At 37.2% G+C, this 16,082-nt stretch overlaps 1 protein-coding gene across 2 annotated transcripts; it reads left to right on the plus strand.

Annotated features, from left to right (window-relative positions):
- The first annotated feature begins 414 nt into the window (after nt 1–414).
- On the plus strand, nt 415–15,782 carry LOC142344643 (paired box protein Pax-6-like). 2 transcript variants are annotated; one of them, XM_075396456.1, is made up of 8 exons: nt 415–1,589; nt 3,282–3,412; nt 4,619–4,834; nt 5,605–6,190; nt 11,705–11,971; nt 12,390–12,846; nt 13,110–13,303; nt 14,672–15,782. In XM_075396456.1, exons 1-8 carry the CDS (start codon nt 1,571–1,573, stop codon nt 14,923–14,925), a joined length of 2,124 nt encoding a protein of 707 aa, XP_075252571.1. In that variant the 5' UTR covers nt 415–1,570; the 3' UTR covers nt 14,926–15,782. The 2 variants fall into 2 exon arrangements, with proteins under 2 accessions (XP_075252571.1, XP_075252572.1); XM_075396457.1 differs by having other exon boundaries at nt 415–1,583.
- The last annotated feature ends 300 nt before the right edge of the window (nt 15,783–16,082 follow it).

The raw sequence follows: 16,082 nt of genomic DNA on the forward strand, positions 1-16,082 counted from the left end.
ACAACAACGTCGTATTATATATAGATATGAGGAACCACACACACACACACACACACACACACACACACACACACACACACACACACACACACACACACACACACACACACACACCACACCACAACACACACTATGATGCTATTACCACTAATACTAATACTACTACTACTACTGGTTATATACTAATATGACTTTTAATTTCTTCAGCTGTTTTTCTTCTTTCTCTTTCTCTCCGATGGTATTTTTGTTGTTATTTACTTTTTTTCAACTGTACATCTATTGTAATCAAGCTCGCTGTGATGTTCAAAGCAAATTAGGCCGCTCTTAATTAACGGCATTCAGGTATTATTATTATTATAGCGTATTGATTACTTACTATGCTTGCGCATGGCATACTGTGCTATGATTGTAATCTATACCCAATATACATTCATAAACGAGCCATGTAATGGTATGTAGCAGGACTTTAATTGCTCATTATTTATAATTGTAATTAATAAAAAATTGTAATTTATAGCTCGTCGTCTCTTCTCCGCTTTTAAGTCTCATCTTAATTTTCATTAATTCCTGCCGCTTCATACTTATTTTCATTTTACGATTTTCTCTATTTTTGGGCGATTAATTCGCAAGCACCTAACTGTGAACAAGTCCAGTCTTGAGCTAATCCAGCGAAAATTTTATTTTTTTCTCTAATCTTGCCGACAGAGCAGCAAAAACAACACAAAAAAAAAACAAACGCAAACATTGTCATTCCGTTCAATTTTACCAGTTTATTAATTCTCATCCGACAAACTCAATTGGCATACAATCATTATTAACAAATAACATAACATCTTTCAAACATTCGTCCTTCTATTTGTGCCGTGAAACTTTTCGGTCAATTTTCTTTCGACTCACTGCACCTTCAGTTCAAAATATTCCTAATTTTACTTAATTAAAATTTTTCTCTTTCATTTATCATTCAAATTCATATAATGATCGGAAAATATGCACAACCAATTGTTAGCTTACCCAGCGCAACCTGTTTCTATTAAAGTATACAAACAACCAATCAGGTGCGGGTACTTAGGAAGTGATTTGATTGGCCGAGAGTGGAATTTGGGGGATCAAAGCGGGTGTTTTGAGGGAGGACAAGCTAATCCTATAAGAAGGCAGAGCTCCATAAAACTTTCCAGATAAATTCATTTACAACAGGTGGGCAAATCTTTAAGTGGATTTAGCAAATACCGTTTAACGCCTTGCGAAGATTAGCGGCGTTCAATTTTCATTTTGATTGCACTTTACAGCCGGAAGTTTCCGCCCATTAATAAATTAATTAACCACCCGGAATTAATCAGAATTAACTATCAATCGCACTCTACGCATACAGCCTGCACACAACTGTTCAAGGCCATCGAACACCTTGATCGACTAGTAAGTTACGGTGTCAATTATTGCAACTGAAAACGACGACAACGACAGCTATTGTTCCGCCACGATTGCTGCCACCGCCATCACCACTTCCGCCTGTTCCACCGCGTCCTCCTCTTCCTCCGCCACCACCAGTTCACTCCCCATTCCTCCAGTACCCATGCCTCACAAAGGTAAAGGTAGGTCCACAGTACAGGGGACATTTTAGACCATCACTAATCCCTAATTGACTTCATAATTCAAAATTTTATGAGAGTATATGGCGTCTATGAAAAGTTGCAGTTTTATAAATGGAAAGTTCTAAAAACTTAAATTTGTAAAAAAAAAACTAAAAAACGCTAACACAACGCAAAAAATGTATTCAAAATTGTATCAATTTTTTGTACTTTTTTAAGCGTATTCAGTGACGTTTTTGGATCGCTAGTCAGGTTCCTGGTATGTGATCATGCTAAGATCAGATCATTCCTCTGTCATCCGAACCAAGATTGTGATCAATTTTTCATCACTATGCAAAGATCATTTTTGTGATTCAGACAATCTTCGCTTTCGGCATAAAGCATTTACAGGAGTTGTTTCCCTACCACCGTAGAATCTACTTCATATAATTGTCATACTCACACCTTTATAATGGCATATAATATTTGTAGTGGCTGGTCCCCAGTTCTTCTTAGGCTATACAGACCAACACTCAAAAGAACTCATTTGTTTGTTCATGCATGGCAATGAGAACAATTTGCTCACGAGAGAAAAAGAAACCATTCTCATTTGCAGCCTCTAAAAACCCTAAGTTGGGCAGTCATAAAGAACGTCGATTTTGATGAAAACAAACAGATGATCATAGGTTTTTTAAAACGATTGTCGGGATGCCACGCGTTTGACTTTGCATGATTTCGGGATTTTGTTGCAAAACTGGTACACCTCAATCCAGTTCTTTTGAAGTCTATTTTTTCACCGTTCTTGTCAATTTTTCATTTGTTCATAGATGCCTTTCCGGCCAGCTCTATTGCGACAGATCTTGGCAATTAAAGTGCAAACTATATCAGGACTCTTCTCCGCTTAAAGGATCTTTTACAAAATTTATTCAACCAAATGACAGTAGTTAATTACAGATCAGATAGAGAAATGATACAAGCAGAAATGAACAAATGTCTTTGTCGCTTGAATCAATTTGGGGATAACCCAAAAAACATCAGAAATGATATTACTAAACCGCCAGACACGAAATATTCAAAATACATTCAAACTACTGAATAGAAGCCAAATATCAAAACCTTTTGCCGAGCCCAAAATCACGATGTTTTTTTCTGGAGGAGGATAAAATTTTCGATTAACACATAGGTTATTTTCAATAAAATTACAGAGAATACAGTTGTATAAATACACAGCAGCAGGTCAAAAAATTTTCATTCGGCACTCAAGGTACCCATAATTCAGTTTTGCAGTCAAATAACTCATTCGAAGCAACTAAGCAAAAAGCTCAAGAAAGCTTGGAATTTTATTCAAAATAATGGAAAAATTAAATTTTGAATCTTAAAACTCACTAAAATTATAGCTATTATCAATTTTTGATGTTGGCGTGGAACACAGCTTTCATCTAAACTCTACAATTAACTTAGCTCACAGTAAGAGTAGTTTGACTCATGTAACTGCGTGGAGCATTTGTTGATGACCAGAACAAAAATCAGTGTAAATTCAGGGCAAATACATTCCAAAAAGATGGAAATTTTGACATGTACTTAAGAGAGAATTTTTTCTAGAAATCTTAACTTATTTTGCATTCCAATCAATATCGTGTCTTGCTAAATGATGGCTAGTTTATTATGTTTAGTGAAATTGGCTTTATTTTTATTTGTTTTTGTTTGCGTTGTTAGGACACAGCGGAGTGAACCAGTTGGGTGGGGTGTATGTGAATGGACGACCTCTGCCAGACGCAACCAGACAGCAAATTATAGAGCTGGCTCAGAAAGGGGCCAGACCATGTGACATATCTAGAGTTCTACAGGTATCCAACACCCACTCATACTGAGAACACATCACCTATCTTGATTTAAGATGCCATTTTTAATATCGTATTTTGATGTAGTTTTATCCAATGAAAATGCTTGGATTTAACATCACCGAAAATCTTTATTAAATGGACCCAGTAATTTATGATCCCGAGTAGGTTTAAAATCAGATTTGATCTTTTTAGTTTTCCTTATGATCGGAGTTATAATTTTGACACATTTAGAACAAGAGAGAAAAATTTCTCACTGTTTTTTTGCATATATCTATTAAGATCCTTTAGATTGCTTATAATTTGCAGCCGAAATATTGTACACAAATCAATTGCCTGTATCTACCAATTATAAAGGTTCTAGTGTAGATAATGTTTTTTCACAAAGCAAGGCCCCAAGAAGAATTGTGGGGGGGGGGGGGGGGAGGCGAAGCCAGGCTCTATAGGAAGAGCCTACGATTTCTCGTGAAATATTTGGTGAAAAAATCCTATATTTTAAATCAAAATAATTCTCGCTAGAGAAACACTAATAAGAAGAATTGTAATTGTTGTATCGAAATTGCCTCTCATCAATGCTAAGTAGATACATTATAATTGGACAGGAATTACCTCTCTCGCTTTGAAGTGAGGCGGATAGAAGGAACTCACAACCACAACACCGGAACAAATTTCCTCAATGTCTGGGATAGCAATTGGCTAAATTACTACTACTCTTGGTCCTTGAATCAAATTATGAATTATTCTTTAATTTTTAACACAATTTTGTTTTTCCTTATTTCTTGATTGGCTCACATGCAGCAATTCTTACATGCGGAATAAATTTTTCTGATGATTCTACCGTTCATTGTAACTTGGACAATTATTTTTTGCAATTGCTGAGGTGAAAGTGATTTTTTTGCAAATTTTTTCTATTTTTTTTTAAATTCTTAATTAGGGTCACTTTAGGGTCAAAATCTAGCCGGGAGTCTAGCCTTTCTGTTTCCGTGAGGCTTCGTCTGCCCCCAAAAGACTAGCGTTGAAAAAAATTAATTAAATCTGAACAACTTCTAGCTGATTAACAATTTTCAAAACGTTTAGTGAGTAATACGCCCCAACGCAACTATCAGAAGAAGTGACCTAACAATATACTTTTGGGCTGTATATTTTTAAAAGAATAATTATAACCCAATTCATTCAACAGTCAAGATCTAACAACCCAGTTTCAATATCCAGGTGTCCAATGGGTGCGTGTCCAAGATTCTGGGTCGGTTCTACGAGACGGGTTCCATCCACCCCAAGGCCATCGGGGGTAGTAAGCCTAGAGTGGCGACGACAGACGTGGTTAGAAGGATTGCAGCTCTGAAGAGGGAAAGTCCCAGTGTGTTTGCATGGGAGATCAGAGATCGCCTCATTCAGGATGGATGTTGTACACAGGAGAATGTTCCAAGTGTAAGTACTACGTTCGCATCTTTTCTGTTTCTGACCCTCCTCCCCCTCCCCTCCCGACCCCCAGCTTAGTTTTGTGGACATATAGCCCCCCTCCCCCCATCCGCACGTGCTAATTTTTACATAGTAACTTTATATCTAAAAACTCATAATTTGTGAAGGGTTTCTTTAATTCTTTAAAAAACACTGAGGACCAAAACAGAATAGATCCCTAATGTCAACTTTTGTGTGATCAAATGTTCTGTAAACATGTACTCAATTGAACTATATAAAATTCTAGCCAAACGTGTTATTAAACGGACTGTCACTGCATTTTGCAGCCATGCACTTAAACTGGTCGCCCCGGGTTTAAAATATGACAGCTAACAATGTTCGATTTTCTAATTATAGTTTACTTGGCTGATCATTTCATTAAGATTTTTAAAACTGCTGATGAATTTTATTCACCTCAGATTGCTAAAAAATCAAAACTTTTAAGGAAACTCCATAGAGCTGTCGTAAAAATAGCTACAGTACATAACTAAACATCTCGTGTGCTAGTTTTAAAATGCTATATCTCTGCGTGTCAGATTCTAGAGTACCAGGTTTTAATATAATATACAGTGTAAGATTTTAAAACTTGCAAAACTTGTCTTTGAAGCAAAGTTACTTGACTCTGCTAAAGTCACATCAAAATGTCAGCTTCCACCTCTAACTGCTACTCGGTTCTCAAGGAATGTCAAATTTTTTCAGTGACGTCATCAGTGTAACGTAACCTATCCTTACTTTTCCAGGTATCTTCAATCAACCGTGTACTTCGATCCCTCCAATCGGAGAAACTCAAATCGCCCTCAGTTACCCAAGACATGACTCACCCCTGCTCAGTCGTGTCAATGTACGACAAGTTGCGACTTATCACACCTCACTGGCCTCCTCACCCACACACAGGCGCAGTCGCCGCGGGCCACCCCAACCCCTGGTACAACGGGTTTGCCCATCCCAGTGCGGGTGCAACTCACGGGGGACCTCATACAATGCACCCTAACGGGTTTTCAACAGCAGCCGCGGCAGCTGTGCTGAGCGCATCCATGGGCGCGGCCATACCTAATCATGTCCACCATCAAGGTCACGGGCATGACCCATCATTTATGACTCACTTAGCAGCTGCCCATCAGAACAACATGAGCATTGCGGGCGGGCAGAACCCTCTCAATCTGGACACAGCAAACAACATGATAGAGTTGACAGAGAGGACCATGAGGCTGTCAAGTCTGTCCGCAACTGGGGGAGGGGAGGGGTTGAAAGGGCAGCAGATTTCACCGAGTGATCAGATTTCACTGCACAATGGTGATCAACAAACGCAAATAACACCTATCACAGGTACATTTTGTCTCCTTTGTAATCCTCGGTAATTGTAGTTTTTTTGCAATTCCCAATAATTAAGATTATTGTCGAAACTTGATGAATTGTTAAGTTTGAACAGGGCGTCCTTGCTAAATATCCGTAAACTTCTTCAAGGCACCACTTGACCTAGCTTTTTAAAAGCCTATCGATGACCTGTCAAATCTTAGAGATGTGTGTGTTTGTATCGATTTAATGTCCTCAGATTCTGAACGCCAATATATTATTGTTTCTCCCTTTTATTAACCCGTTCTTCCACTATTACTATTTTTAAAACCGTTATGCCCCCCCCCTCCCCCTACCCAACACTATGTATCCAACCCTTACGCAAGAGGAGTCATTTGCTCATTTTACCACCATTTGCCCACATGCGTCCCGGTGAATCAAAACTCTTTAACACCTTGAGAAGCATACTAAAACGGGCCGAGATCTTGCCAAGATATTCTAAAAAGTTTTGTTTTGTCAAGATCTTGGTAAGTTATGTCAAGTTTTGCAAAGTTTATCAAGATCGTGTATAACATAGCAAGGTGTATCAATCGTTTTATTTCACTCGGGTATGTATTGCAATTCCCGACGAAATACTTTGACGGATTTACGTGTTACTGTGTTGAGAAAAAAATTTTCTAAAACACTTTTTCATGACCACCCTCAACTTATAAATTGTCCACCTTTAGCCTATACACCCACGCAATTCTGAATAAACAATCAATAAAATTTAGTTAGTCTGTGATCAATCAATTGGAGAATCAAAACTTATTTTTGTTGATATATTATAATTCAATTATCATCCGATGCATGAGTGCTGCATTTCTGACAGACCATTTACCCCAAGGCCCAAATAATCCCTTTCATCCAATTCATTTTAAGATTTATTATGCTGACTTTTTCAACAAAACCAATAGAAAGGAACAATTGTTCATTAAGCGGCTCTGATTTACTCTGAGATCACCGAGAAGCTAATAAATGGAGAATTGCGTAAATGTCAGCAGTCAGTTTTTGTTTAAAAAGTTCAAAGTATCAAAAAATTTTGACAATCAATAATTTATGAAGTTACATATTCAAGAAAACAACCATCATAATTCGACATTTTTTGTAATTAATAAGTTTGCATCAATATATTAATGACCGAAAAGAAATTCATTTATGAGCTCCATAACTTGAACTATTTTTTAGCTAAAGTCCAATTAAAAATTTTCTATTTGTATCTACGATTGTCCCAAAAGAAACTGAATTTGATCATAGTAGACTGACAAAAAAAATTTGGGAAGAGATATGCCACGGCGTAAATATTTTGAAAAAGGTCAAGTACTAGTAATTGGAAACGAAATGCCTTAAATTAAAACTGTGCTCACTCTACTTTATTATAACAACTGACTGGTTCTCTCGCAGTATGATATTTCTCGTAGCCATCCCCCACGTGTCTTCTGTTTCCTAAAGTCTTCATTTATTTAGCCAACTTTATTTTTAGTAGATTAAGCATCTGGCGAAAGTTATACAATTTATTTCAGGTACAATTAAAAGTTGGTTGCATTGAAAATTCAAGTAAACTTCCCAAAACTAAAAATTATTTATCAACACTTTTTCTCTGTGCTTTTTTTGAGTTTTGATCTCATTATCTGAAGAACAACTGCAAAGTAGTCAAGTGGTTGCCATGATTTCAAAAATTTGATGAAATCTTGAAAACTACCAACCACCGCAATTAAGGTTGATCATACCAAACTTTGTTTCAGTTTTTTAATTGTCACTTTTGTCAGGCTTTTATTTCTCTGATTGTCATAAAAAGTTTTTTTTCCTCTACTCTCGTCGTTAGAAAGCGATGCTTATAATTTGATGCTCAGTTTATGAAGGCTATTTAGACTTGAAGAAGTTCGGACCAATAATTTATTATCATTTAACAATTCTATTTTACGTTACAAACACTTAAGAAGGCGTGAAAGTTGAGATAATAATTTTTTTCTGCGTAACTGCAGTGGAGCAGCATTAGGTTTTTGGTCTGCAGTGCATTGATAGTAGCCTGTTCTCAACTGTCATTTTTCTTTTATTCCGCACATTTCAGACTGTTCATTTTGTGAGCGTGATTGCTCTTTTTTGTTGACTAAGACCACTTTTTGGCGTCTGAAACTTTAACCTGTTAACATTATTTCTGCCAAGATTGATCAGGCTATGGTCAACCAGAAGCTACGATTAAGTAAGAGCTCATCCTTACACATACAGCTCCACGGATTCAGGGGATTAAACTTATGATTATTGGCGTGTCAATCACTCACCTTACCTCTGGGATACCACACCACCAGAAACCATTTTTCCGCAGCAGAATAGGTTTCAGTATTTATAAGAAGTTTCATCATTTTTACTTTATCCTATCTGTAGTTTTAAAATAATTAATGAAAGAGGAAATAAAAGCCTCTTTGCTCTTGGTGAAAAACTATAACTTTTTATATAGCTTCTTGTATAATTTAGCGGATTTCTCATCAGCGCAATTATACGTCACTATTTTGTTTTTATCAATGATTTCGTTTTCGTTCATTTAGGAACACTTTCCTGTTGATGTTCATCATTTCTTTTTCTCTTTTTTTCAGTATTGTTGAGTGAATGAGTCCTGAATTACTCGCGAACTTTTTTCTAATTTTTGAAGATTCATTTAATAAGCAGCAGTAGTAACAGTATTGGAAAGAACTTAAAACTTAAATTATTGACCAGTATTATTGATAATTTTTCACTTTCAAGGATTTTGAATTATTCGAATGTTATTTTGTTCGCAAGTCTAGGATTTTGCATAATTGTGTCTAAGTTTGCCCTGCTCAGAAACTGTTAGCTAAACTTCTAGCAGTATTCTTTCTATCTAACTTACACATATAGTGTAAAATTGCACACATGTATTGTTGAGTTGACGTTGTGGTTGCATATTTGTAAGTTGCAGTGGTATTCTGGTGTCGTCGCTTTGTTTTTGTCGCAGTGTCCGATCCCAAATGAAGATACCCTCCTAATTAGCCGTTTGTTTTCCATTACCCCTCTCTCCCCTATAACTAACTGTTTCCTTGCTTATTTTCTATGCAAGTGAGAGAGCCAGAGAGAGAGGGGGGAACAGGGATAGGGAAGCGCATTTGGCGGTGGTGGTGCTTCTGGGCTGAGTTGAGTTATGGTGGAAAACAGTTGCGGATGGTTTTGGATTCTAATTGACGATTGGATCTGCGTTTGGGGGGATTTATGGCTGTTGATTGCGCACTTGTTTAGTTTATTTGGAAGCAAAGCAGGCACTTTTCCTTGTTCCTTCTCCCAAAATGGCCCCGCCCGCCCGCCTTTCAGATCAGACCTGGTAGCACTGGGCTAATTTATTGACTCACGTTCCAACGGCCGACGAAACTCGTAACCGAAACAGAAACAACATGCTGTTCAAACTTCTCACTTTTCATGGCACATTATCAAATACCTCTTAAAAGAAAAATATAACAAGCTAATAAAAATCAGAAAACTTTCGAAAAGATTTATTCATCTTTAATTAAATAAATCACAGAAAATAATCATAGAAAATTACCGTTTTTTGGTCATCGAAGATTTTGATAGAAAAACATTTAAATGAAGAACACTTATATGCTTGGCATTTCTCTCACATGTGTATGGGAACTGTGACATCAGAGGAAAAAACTAATTTCATTTGCGGAAAGGAAAATTAGTTTTTTTTGTAGAAATTCTGTTTTTTGAGTGTTTCTGTCAATTGGGAATGTTGGCAATTGCGGAGGTGACTAGGAGTATATAAATTATCCATTTAGTTGTTAACAACTTTTATCAAATAATATGTTCCCACTTAACTTCTGCTCGCCCCCTTCCCGCGTGAAATCCTGAACAAATTTGCCAGTTGCTTTGAAATGGCAAAACGGGACGGCATTTTGGATCCCGACTGACTTAAGCGGCTTCCGGAATTAAAATCCGGGCAAAACAGTTTTCGATTGGAAACCCAAATCCGCTCAGCGGCGGTTGTACCAATAATACAGTCACGTGTGTTCAGTCCCGTTCCAGCTAGAATTCTAGGAAAGTTTTCATTTCTCTATCCGGGTACAATCATTTTATATACGACATATAATAGCCAGTCTAAATGTTAATTCTGGCCATATAGCGCATAAAATAAGGAAAGCAAGTTTTATTTCAAATTAAAATATACACAAAATGAATTTGTGTTTTGTTAGGTAAACTTATATTCCCCCCTCGTTTTTGTTAACTAAATAACTTAGTTATAACTAAATAACTCTTTAACCAATTTGCCCGCTGCCCTAAATAAAATTATCGCGCTAGTTTACTCCTACTATCTGATATATACCGCCCTGGGCTAAATCAACTGTGTAGCCCAGCTAGATAGGATAATATATAATATAAATGTGTACTTAGCCAAAGTAGTCACTCTGTAGATAGATTTTGTCAAGACACTAACTTCCTCATTCCTGCCTGTTCTTTCCTTCCTACATAACAGAAACCTTCAACTAGAACTAAATGATCTCCCATTAGAACTCGGTTTCACCTTTTCATACTAAGGACTATGTTAATTAAATTGATGGAATTTGTGGTCCACTTAAATACAAAATGAGGGAACAAATCAATTTTAAAATGAAATGTCTCCAGCTGATAGAAATGCTAGAAATGCCAGTAATTTCAAACGGAAACTTCGAATTCGTGCAAAAATTCCTACCGCAGCTTTCGGCTGCTAAGTTTTCATTTAAATATTAAATTTTTATTCACCCCATTGAATGCTGTTATTTTTTGTTGACAAACGAGTGAGTTTCGGCTGGTATGTTTTTCTAGTTTGAGAACGGGGATTGATGGTTTTCATGGCCCATATGGTCGTTATTACAACATAGGATTGGTGTTGTGCCGTTGTGTATTAACAAAACACTAAAAGTGAAGATTTCCAAATTGTAACTTTCACGCATGGTGTAATCGTAATTGGCTCTTTTTGAAACTTTGCGGGTCGTAAATCAGTCCAAATCGGCTTAATTTTGTTGACACTAAATTTTAGATTAAACCTTGTCTTACATAACTCAAGTTAATTGATTCTGAATTGAGATATTGTAAAAATGTTACCACTTGGGTAATTGGAATACTCGAATGATTCTCTCTCGAAGGTTATAGCCACCTTAAATCATAACAATAATCTAATAAACATTTCAGGAAACCTATTTAGATTTTAACTATTTTTGCAGTTTTTCATTGAGAGATCCTTAGGAATTTCGGTCTACTTTTGCTGTCTTTAGACCACCTCTTTGCGACAGCGACATTAAAAGAATTTCCCTACTTTTCCTGTGAATGAAATTTTGTTTTCAGCTCGTATGAATAGACTAAAACTAATGGGTTAGCCACAGAAAAAAGAATAAAATAATAAATCATGGTTAATGATTTTTACATCATAATTGATTTGCCCCGTGGAAGGGGAGGAGGTAACGGTTCCATCATATTTTTGCCACTGGTCAATTTGTACTTTACAACAATGTACTTCTATTTTAGATACGAAAAGCCCAATCGCGAACGCATTTCAATTTGGCAATCCAAATCGTCTTCTCGGGTCTCAATTTCGAGACTCTAATGAAACTACGACACAACAAGTGGCCAGACCCGAGAGTCATTCACCCACGTCACCCGAGAACTCTCTGGGCTCAAACGAGGAGGAGGATCTCTCGTCTGAGTTGGGGGGCGAGGATGGGAAGAAGGGATCGAAGAGCCAGAGGAACAGAACAGCGTACACAGTTGAACAGATTGAGTCTCTTGAAAAAGGTATCATTACAACTGATCTTACCGCATTTTCGGCTTCTATCTGACCCCCTCCGACTAGAAAAATCTAGAATTCGTCGAGAAAGCGCAGAGTTCGAGATGCAAGCCAGAATTTCGATGTGACTTTTCGAGAGTCGCGTAATCTTGCTTAAAACAACTTGTGGGGAATAATAAGAAAAAGGGCAGCTGAGAACAGGCCGCAGTAGCCTAATGCTCTTTCGCTGCAATTACGCAGGAACCAAAATTATTATTATTATTAAACAACTTGCGAGTTTGAAATTTGGCATTGAATATAGGAAAATCTGGCAGTTTAAAGTTTGCACATGCTTGTTTCTATTTTACAAAAGTAAGAATTGTAGACATTGGCTCACTGTTATACCACATTAAAACTGAAGATTATTGGAGTCATGTTTGCTTTTAGAATTTGAGAAGTCGCACTATCCGGACGTGTATGCCAGAGAACGTCTGTCAAACTTGACCGGAATCCCAGAGTCCAAGATTCAGATCTGGTTCTCAAACAGAAGAGCCAAACACCGCCGGGAAGAAAAAATCAAAACAAACAATAACAACAATAATAGCATGGACATCCTACCATCAGCCGCTCATGTGGTCACCAAACTAGAAATGGATATAACTAACCCAACGAGAGATAACTCACCGCCAGTTTCGGCTCTCTACGGGGGAAACGCTAATGTGTCAATGGCGCCTTATTTCACACCTTATTCTGCACACACGATGCACGGGGCTTTGTCAAATATTCTGCAGAACCCTGCGGTACACCATAATGTACCTGGGGCACACCACTCGCTTTCATCTGCCATTTCGTACAATGCCGCTGCTGCGGCACAAAACATGCCGTCTCCAAATAGCTTTACTAGGTTAGCATCATTTCTTATTTGTTCGGCACATTGGGTATGACTAAAAATTTAATCCGAGGTTTTGGTCTCCAAAATGAATTAAGTTAAGCTGAGAACTCCTTATTATCATCGATTTATAGATGTATTTGACTTTCTGACAAGTTTGATGCTATAGTCACATGACAAAGTGCATCATATAAAGCTCTTAAGAATAATCAGATATATGTTCAAAATATGCCCAATTTTGAGAAATTTGACTGTTCTTATTTTCTGTTCTGTTCCAGGTCAGCAACCACTGGCCAGCCGTTGCCAGCTAGCCTGCCTGGAATGAGCAATTGTTCCAGTGCTGCTGCTTCTGCTGTTCCTGGCACCTCCTCCACTCTGTCTCCGATGACTGCGGCTGCCCTGCACTACAACCAGAGTGCAGCTGCCCTTCAACACAACTCAACTGGCGCCTGCTACTACAATCCACAGCAAAGTAGGCATCCGAGTCAAGACAACATTCCGAATTTTTCCGTCTCGAAAAAAAAACAAAGAAAAAATTTCACTCATTTTTAGGTAGGAAATAAAACTACAGGGAAAAATAACACATAGGAAATAAAAGCCCCAGAGAAAAATGTCCCCCATTTGACTGTTGAAGAGGTGTGAATGTAGCCATCCCTAAGGGAGCCTTGGCTATGCCTGAGCGTCCCGTTGGACTTGATATGAAACTATCCCAACTGAACAAGATGTCAAGACCGAAATTCAAACTGATTCTTTTGACACCATTCGAGACCAAATAGGTTATCTAGCAAGACCTTGCAACATTACCATTGTTGCAAGAGCCTTGCAAGATAACCATCCGGTATTGACTTGGGACATTCAATCATGAACATTTTCGGTTGCCCAGTATGGTGTTTTTTAAAAACTAATATGTTAGATGATTTATCATTCGAAATTCGAGAGCTGTTTTCTGTTTCAAAGTTTGCACGGCTGTTGTTTCTAAAGAAGTATAAAGTTGTTTAAATTAGTCTTTGAAATAAAAAAAACAGCAGGAAAAGTCCTGACGTACAATTCAAAGAATTTTCATTGACTCAACAAACAACTAGACCTAGAACGGACAATGGGTGAATTGGGAAAACCAATTCTAAAAAAAAATCAGATGAAAAAAACAAAAAAAAAACAGAAAATCAATGTCAAAATGCTGCTAGGGAGAACAAAAAACCACTAGTGAGATATGTAATTTTGATTCTAACAAAAATCTAGGTCCAGAATGAGCTGTGAATGGATTGGGAAAACTATTTAGAAAAAAATCCGATCCAAAAAATCGAAAAAACAGTAAAAAACAGAGTGAAATTGCCGCATGTGAACAAAAAACCACTACCGAGAAATCGAATTTTTGTTCAAACACCATTTTCTCACTCTACTTTAAAATTAGAACAAACAAAATTCACGCCGCAAATCCACTCGCTTTTTCGCTCCATTTCCTGTTTCGGCGTGACCAAAATCACCACTCCAATTTGACTTCAAAAATCATGAAAATGTGTGAACAGATCTTAAAAAAAAGACAGCGCCCCAATACAATTCAAATTCTTTGAATTGTAAAAAACCTCGATACAATTGTGCTCATAAAATCTTTTGACAACGTATTCTATCAATTAGGTTGTTTTGTTTTCCTTTTGTACAATCAAGCAAATCTCGCTATTACTAGAATGATCAAAATGGGTTATCGGAGATTTTATAACTGATTGTCAATTAAAGCTTCATATCAGATCAAGAAAAGAAAAAGAATAGAAATTTAAAATTATCAGAATTATATGCCAAAATTACCTCGTTGTTTATTCTATAATGCTATGCTTGTTTTCAGGTTACTTTCACGCTGCTGCCGCAGCTCAAGCAGCAACTGGTACTTCAGTTGTGGGAGGAGGCGCAGGGGGAGTAGCCGGGGCATTTCCCGCAGGCGGGACCACGGCTACTGCAGCTACACAACCCACAGCCCACTTGGACCACACTGGATCTGTTGCTGGAGCCGCTGCGAACGCATCAGCCCAACCCCCAAATAACCCGGCAGCTGCACAGTACTGGGGAGGGGGACTAATGCCTACAACCACGAGATTCTAACCAAAGCATCTATTTGCATTTTGAGATTGCCGTCACGAAAACATAATTGAACGATTGTTGAAACTTCGAATGACTTCGAATGACATAACTATTCTTTTTTACAAATACGTGCTTGGGAGCGAGAACACCAGTACTCTGCATTTAAATCTGCTAAAATGGAAAAAAATGGGAAAAGCAAAATGCTGCAATCTTGTTTAATTTGCGACCAGGAAAATCAACTGAGAATGACCAATGATTTCGGCAACCTGAAGTTTGAGATTTTAGACGCCGATTTACACATCAAGTTCACAGAATTATTCTTGCCATTAAACAATAGTGATATACTCGACATGTTGACCAATATTCTGCGGAAACAGTTCAAAAAGTGCGACGAAAGACGACAATTTCAGCTTTCAAATTTTTCTTCTGAGAAGAAAAGTGATCAAAATTTCTACTTTATATTGAAAAAGCTTTACGAAACTACCTACCTTCATAGACTACCACAACCTCTATCTTTATTCTATCTCTATTCTATTTGTCTCTCATCTCTGACAAAATGAAACCCACGACATTAGACATCTCCACGTGTGAACAAGGTGATAAAACTCCAAAAACAGGGTGAAAACACTTTTGGGTCCTTGAAGAATTCCACAACTTTTGCCGACAACTGCTGTAATATTTTTCAGACTAAAGCTTTCAAAACAAAACGCTTTCCTGATCTAGCTTTATTTTTATTCTTTCATTCGTAAACTGAATTAAATTTATGATGATCATGATGACGATGATAATAATTATTTTGATAGCTAGTTGTAAGCTATTGAGCAAACTTGTTTTATTTTATAAATTTTAACAAATTACAATTTTATATGGTTTGATCAGCTCGTTTTTTCCCATGAGATCAAATAGAGAGAAGAGCCAGAAAAGAACCAAGGAGGATGGTAGATGTTTATCGGCAAATAACGTGCAAACCCGAATACTTTACATTATTTTTTGTCTTTGAGAATGTAGCAACGGACTATCCTGAGAGTCAGATAGGCATCTGAAAATTTTTGTGAGATTACAGAAAAAGCAGCTTCGCATTGCGCTTGGAAAACAAGCAATCTTTTTAAGAGTTTATAGTCTTTTTAATTTTTGCTTTTTCAAAATAGTTTGATAACATGATAGTTTGTATTTGTATA

The sequence above is a fragment of the Convolutriloba macropyga genome, chromosome 8 (genome assembly GCF_964194025.1).
Source record: "Convolutriloba macropyga chromosome 8, txConMacr16.3, whole genome shotgun sequence".
In the NCBI taxonomy this organism is placed as follows: domain Eukaryota; kingdom Metazoa; phylum Xenacoelomorpha; order Acoela; family Convolutidae; genus Convolutriloba; species Convolutriloba macropyga.

Bases quoted from the DNA above. Each gene is read 5' to 3' on its own strand.
- LOC142344643 (XM_075396456.1), top strand. The intron at 6,191-11,704 runs GTACATTTTGTC...CTTCTATTTTAG, and splicing joins GCAAATAACACCTATCACAG to ATACGAAAAGCCCAATCGCG. The intron at 12,847-13,109 runs GTTAGCATCATT...GTTCTGTTCCAG, and splicing joins TCTCCAAATAGCTTTACTAG to GTCAGCAACCACTGGCCAGC.